Here is a 6686-nt window from a genome sequence, read left to right on the forward strand (position 1 = left end):
ATGGCAAACAGGAGGGATGGCGATTTTGGATCAGATGAAAGACACAGCACTGTGAAGGGGGATACAAAGAGCAAAGGGGTAGGCAGTTCAGATGCATGTCTATGGCAAGCAGTTAGGAAGGAAAGTGGTGCAAGAAACTGACAAGGAAGAAGTGCCAGTGGGGGGCAACCAAAGAAATAATTGTGACTTCTAGAAAACATTATCCTCCATTGTCTGGATGGGGTTTCAGAAACCCCCATTCTTCTGCTGTCACCAAACACCTACCCCAAAATGTATGTTGTGCCTTCTTTCACATGGAAGTCTACAGAGAGGATGAGACCTATCTCCTACAACAGAAATTTCTCTAAGATAATTACATTTTTTCAATTCTTCTGCTGAATTATGAGTCTATGATGTTTGCTTTTATTCCAACTTGCTTTTCCAAAGGTCACTAAATCACAAAAAAAATGGACAACATTAATGTAAAAGAATCACCAACACCCCTGCAAAACACTTTTATTCTGGCCAAAGAAAAAAATAAGTAAAACGGGCTTCTTGTGTGATTGTAATTCTGCCTTCTCATACAGGGTTAATATTCAGACTGGATAATTATATGCCACATTTATACCAGACATTTTCCTCATTCAGTAGGAGGTTGAAGTTGGGGCAAAACAGCCCATCTAAGACAGAATGAGAAGCCATCTGATAATTTTCCAGAACTGATTTCAGAAAGTTGCAAAAACCTCCACATTTTCATGAGAACTCATTTTCACCTGGAAACAATAACAGAAGATGCTATTTCAATTATATGGCTTCACATCCGTATAATTTTGATCATTTTGAATGTTTACAGAAATAGAATCACATTCCTTCTTTTACCTTTTTCTTCTTGTGGTTTTACAGTAAAGCAAAATCAACAACACAGGTGGAAATCTTGGTAACAGAAGACTTTTGTTTTCATAACTGACTTTCAAAATGGTAAGTAGAAAATCACTCTCCCTAACTTTCCCTGTTATTGCATATTGAACAGATACAAATATGCAACCACAAAGAAACGTTTACTCTCCCAAAATTAGCATTATTACTTTATTTGGTGATTCATTACAATCTGTAAATTCAATAGTCAAAAAAATAAACTAGGCATACTGTTAAAGCATTTTACAAGCAAAATACTTTACTGTTTCTTTTTCAATTTGCATAGGGTGGGATAAGTGTATTGGTTAAAGAATATAATGTACAGACGATCAAACCATAGTTCATCAAACTGTACTGAAGTGTTATGATCCTGTGAGTGAACAGTTCTTGAACAGCTCTAAGCATCAATGGAAAACCATACACTTCAACATTAGCAAGGGTGCCTTCCCATGACCATGATGCATCATGAAGGCTGCAAGCCACTGGACTTCTTACGTTGTAGGTCATCCTACTTTAAAGAAATTAAAAAGTTAAATAAGCCAGAATGCATCTATCTATGCTCACTCCTTTTCTACCTGAACAAAGGCCAGTATGGGAAGAGGGCTTCTGTCGGTCTCATATTTTCAGTGTCATGGAGCTAACAAGCTCAGAGCTTCATTCCCACATCTCTGTTTACCATTACTGTGCATCCAGGTAGAAAACTTTATTTTTTCACTGCGTAGCAACAAACTGCAGAGATATAATGCTCCTTTCCCACTGTAACTACATGTCTGTCCCTCCAACTGTACACATCTGGCTTTAGAGTCTCACGAAACTAAAAAATAGTTGATCTAGGTTGTAATAAAAAAAAAGAATATTAAATACCTTTGGTAAAAATAGATATATTTAACAAGTTTAGAAAAGCAAATAGTTATATTGTCAAAAGGAGAATATAAAAATGTACACGATAAAAAATAACGAACAAATGAAAGGTCATCAGCCATAGTAGTAAGAATAAAGGCGCTGTTCTTTTCAGTATTTGCTTCCTTAGCTCATGTTACTGTCCAGTCTTCTTTCTAAAAGGCAGGAGCTCTACTAGAGCATTTGGAAAAATCCAGTCCTTCCTACCAGCATTAGACAAATTAAGTTTAACTCAGAGCAAGACAGTCTGTTTTAACCCAAATTTATACAAAAGAAAACGCTTTGACTTAGAGTACATAGGAGTAGTTGAACGCAGAAAGAAAGATTCCAGGTGTTTTCAACCACAGGCCAGATGTACTGGAGCTGTAGAAATGAGACAGCCAGCAGGATCAAGTCTCCATGATGTGAGCCTTCTAACTTCGTTTTTACTCCTAAATTATAAATCCATGTATTGTCAAAAAAAAATCGTGGGGAACAAGAACAATACATATATTTTAAATCCCTCATTGATGCCTTTCTCCCATCCTTTCACTGGGCCTCCAAATAGAGCTGTCACACAACATATAATCCCAGTTTGGCTTCTCCTCTTTTTAGAGCTCACTGTAAATCTTGAAGATGGAAGATCCCCAAAGCAAACAACTGAGATTACAGAAGGAGATAATGCACAAGCCCCATAATAGAATCAGCCATTGATTGAATGTGCTTTGAAAGAAAACAGCACAATTACATTGTGTTTATCCTTCAGTATTCCCTTTGCACACACAGTCACACTCCTCATGGTGTTCCAAGGGTACATCTGTCAATGATTTATGCAATCCCCGGACGCCAATCCTTGGCTTCAGCTGAAGAACCTGGAGGAGAAGAAGCCAAGCACCAAGAAAACAGTAAGTGCTTCATCTCAGACACAGCTGTATTGCACTGGAAACACACTGGATGGCAAGAAGCGTATTAAAAGAAATAGGCTTTCCTCAGCTGAATTTCTTCATTTACTCTACCCACTAATTAGTTTTGTTTTCACCCCAAGTCCTTTATGAAATCTATTAAAATATGTTGAGTTAATAGTATAGTTAACCCAAAGGAATGATTACCTAATTCTCTAATAAAAAAATTACCTATGGATTTATAATAATGAAAATGGACAAGTATTTGTTCCTTTATAAACTTCACATTTATCACTGCAAAAAGCAGAACAAGTAAGTGTGGTTGTGATGTGTCTGAACTGCACCAGTAAACAAGTACCTCAGGAATGACCTAATAGTTCCACAGAAAAGTATTGCAACAAGGAAGTTGTTAGTTATTTCAAGTAACACCTCATTAAAATGGTAAAAAAAAAAAAAAAAAAAAGAGCAGTGCATAAGATTTTAAAATAAATTCCTTTTAATTGGCTTTCAGTATTTCCAAACATGAAAATGTAAAAAAAGCGCATACCTCATGGTATTTTTTGGTGACTTTTGTTGGTACACACTGGCACTCATTGCAGCTTTGATGACAACAGGCACAGTTCCCACCACAACGTTTAACCAGAAGGCACAGCGGCCAGAAGATGGTGTCAGTTCGCTTCAGTTCCTCCCTCAGCGACACTGAGAAGTTGCGAGGTGTACAACTATACAGGCGCACCTCCTCCTTCAGGAGGTTGAGATCAACCACTGCAAAAACACAAACAAACTGGTGCTTTTTCTGATTCTTAATCCAAATTCCTTGGTGCAGAACCAACTTCAGCAGTGCAGAATCCTTGAGGAAAGCTCATTTTTGTGCAGACGGTACAGGTTCAGCACACAGGTATAATAATGCACCTATATGAATACCATGAAACCTAAATGGAATTATCATTGTATAGGAATATTCACAAGTTATTTTATAATTTTGGCAGAGTGGGTTCAAATTAAATAAAGCAAGCTCTGGCTACTATGTTCCAATAAATGTTTTAGCAAATCAACTCTAACGGAGTTCCCTTTGGTCACACTCATACTCTGAGCTATATCATTGCTGGAGCATTATTACAGCATTCAATATAAATTTTGGATTGGAGAAACACACGCAGCAATTAAGAATCCTGAAAACCTCCAAACATATTTTTAATTCATTTACATAAAGCATTCAAACTTCTTCCCTGATAAAATTTCAATTATTGCCTCTTTGCAATGACTTCCTAAGTGTAAGAAAGAATCAAACCATTTATATCTATGAGTAACTCTGTTCTATGGACTGAAAACTTCAAGAAATTGCATCATCATCTGTGAATACTGTGCAGAAAACAAGTGCACAAGCATGTATAGCTATATAACTATTAGCAGACTCCATTTTTTCCCTTCTCTTTCATAGTAGCATATCTCTCAACTTCTGTTGCTTCTCCAGGTTTCATTTTCACTTGTGTCTTTGTAAGCACCTAATTTCAAGTGTAAGTTAAAGATACTAACATCTGGTACCATTTTCCCTATAAACTGGTTCTACTCTTTCACACTAAAGTTTCACTATGCCGCTGCTGGAACAGCAAGCTCATGACAAGATCTGAAGGAGGGCAAGCTCCTTTAGGTTCACCTGAGCTGTGTAGCTAAGAAATAACTGGCCTCAAAAGAAGCAGTTAAAACTGAAAAAAAAAAAAAAAAAAAAATTAGTTTAAAGAAAGAATGAAAAGATTTTTTACTTTGATGTAAAGCAATATAATTTCATTTATTTCAGAAAAGCTGGGTGATAATGATCATGATCTAGGATCTTTTGTCTGAAGTGTTTCTCTCCAAACCTACCACCATTAAGGAACAGAACAAAAATCTAATTCACAGGAGTACTCTATCAGGTAAATAAAAAGAGGGGAATAATAAAAATAAGAAAGTGCTATGATAATGTGGCTACTGAGTAGACTGAAATAGAGGTCTCAAACAATGCAGCAAAGACCTTTAAGTCAACAGTTTTTTAACTAAATCAAGAAGAAACTAGGGGAAAAAATATCCCGGTGCAGTGACAAATACTTTAAAGTTATTGCTAGCAGTTCGTAAATAAAAAGATATAAAATAAAGCTAAAATACATTCCTGAACTGAATCACCATCTAGAGAAATACCTTTTTTTCCCTTTGCTGACTATGTAAAGAGCCTCTAGAGGTCACCAAGGAGACCTTCAGCCTATCAAGGCAAGATAATACCTCTCAATTCCATTTAAATACATAAGAAATGAAAACAAGTTAGAAGCTGCATTTATCTAGTAGAAATGCCCACTAGTACTGTCCCAGAAGTAGATATCTGGGCAGCAAATTTCATTCCATGTTTCTTCAGACATCTCTTTTGCAGACCAAATCCACACACCGACATCCACAAGTAAGGTTTTATTGTTGTGAGAGGTCAGTTAAACACACTGAGGCCTTTTCTCTGCTTGTACTTGCACTGGATGCCAAGCTGGGGCACTTCATTCCATCACTATCAGGTTAACACTGGCTCCTAAATAAACAACCTGATTTTTAAAAGCAAGGAGTGTGTAATAACTCTAATAATGTTACTGATAGGACACCAGCCTACCTCCCACACTGCAAGAGAATTCCTTGAAGAAAGTTGAGAAGAGAGTAGAGGAAAAGAAAGACAAAACTTCCGGGGGAGAGATTCACTGTGAGAAATTAGAAATGATTTAAGGCCTTCTGATCAGCTAATAGCTCTAGGGTGAGTCATTTAGAGGATGGGCCTGTCTACCTCCATTAATCAAGGACTGTGGATAGGAATGGAGTACTTTCTTTCTCCTGTTACATTTTCAAACCTATAATAAGTGAACTCTCTGAATGAGATAAAAATGCCTAAAGCACAATGAGAGAAATGCTAGTTCTGCTAATACTTCCTACTGGTAGATTTCTACAGAGACTTACATGCTTTGTACTGTGCATTTCAAGAAGCTAAGCTTACACATCCAAATACAGTGGCTGCTCAGCTGTCACCATGAGAAATGGAAAGCAGAAGCTGGGCACTGATGCCTCTTCCAGCAAGCCCACCAGCCAGTGGGAGAGAGGTGCCTGCATGGCCTGGTGCTTCTGTGTTGCTGGCAGCAACAGAGGGATGCATCCGCTTCCCAGTGCTAGCTGTAGTTGTAATACAGAGAAAAGGGCAATGCTCTAAAATGTGCAAGTCTATATCATATTTTAAAAAGTTCTGTGGAAGAACATGCAATCAGTTCTTAGCAGATAGCTTTTAGTGTGCCTTACTGTTACAACTGGCTTCAGATGAAAAATGTCATGACTGGTGTCCGTGCTTTAAAATGCACTAAGGTATATTGCTATCATACCTTACCATGAACCCTTGCCCTACCTTATGAAATCCAATTTCATTAAAAGGTCTGTGGCAAATTTATCTAGTGCTTATATAATCACTTCTTTGAAGTGTGTGAATGAAGCTGTTATATTTTCAAAGAGTATCTGTCTGTCCAAAATTTATTTTAACATGCTGTGGGCACAAAGTGAGATGAGAGAATGTATATATTGCCTTAAAAGTGTTTACTTAACCACAATAAAAGGTTATGTGGATTTCCCAAGTGCACGGAGTTACAGTACCTGTTATAATGTGAACATTTAAACACTCCTTCAACTTGGCTTCCACTCACGTATCGCGTTTGACGCAACAGTCAAAGTTCTTTTGTCTAGCACTAGCTCAAGAGGAGAGGAAGGCGCTGCAAGTAGCACAGGAATAGGAAGCATTAAAATTAAAATAAAGGGAGAAAGAAAAATAAGGGAGAAAAAAAAAAGTAGATGCAGGTTGGCTTACAGCACAGTCTCTTTCAAAAGTGTGCCTTCAATGGCACGTACAACAGAAGTAATCTGTGTTTACACCAGCCTGAAAGTAACTGTGTTCCGCCAGTGGCAATGCAACTCTCTGGCACCTTCTGGGACGCGTACCGAGTACCACAAGGAACTCTATTCAAA

The 6686-nt window shown here is 37.5% G+C and overlaps 1 protein-coding gene across 1 annotated transcript in view; it reads right to left on the reverse strand.

Moving 5' to 3' along the window:
- Window positions 1-2006: 2006 nt before the first annotated feature.
- Window positions 2007-6686, reverse strand: part of PDGFC (platelet derived growth factor C) — a gene marked incomplete at its 5' end in the record, with an annotated part of 55006 nt that continues 50326 nt past the window's right edge. Inside the window, 2 exons of the mRNA XM_008949769.1 lie at window positions 2007-2645; window positions 3223-3440. Coding sequence (XP_008948017.1) covers window positions 2529-2645; window positions 3223-3440 — 335 coding nt within the window. The remainder of the gene's footprint in view (window positions 2646-3222; window positions 3441-6686) is intronic.

The sequence above is a fragment of the Merops nubicus genome, unplaced genomic scaffold, assembly GCF_000691845.1.
Source record: "Merops nubicus isolate BGI_N331 unplaced genomic scaffold, ASM69184v1 scaffold18831, whole genome shotgun sequence".
Lineage (NCBI taxonomy): Eukaryota > Metazoa > Chordata > Aves > Coraciiformes > Meropidae > Merops > Merops nubicus.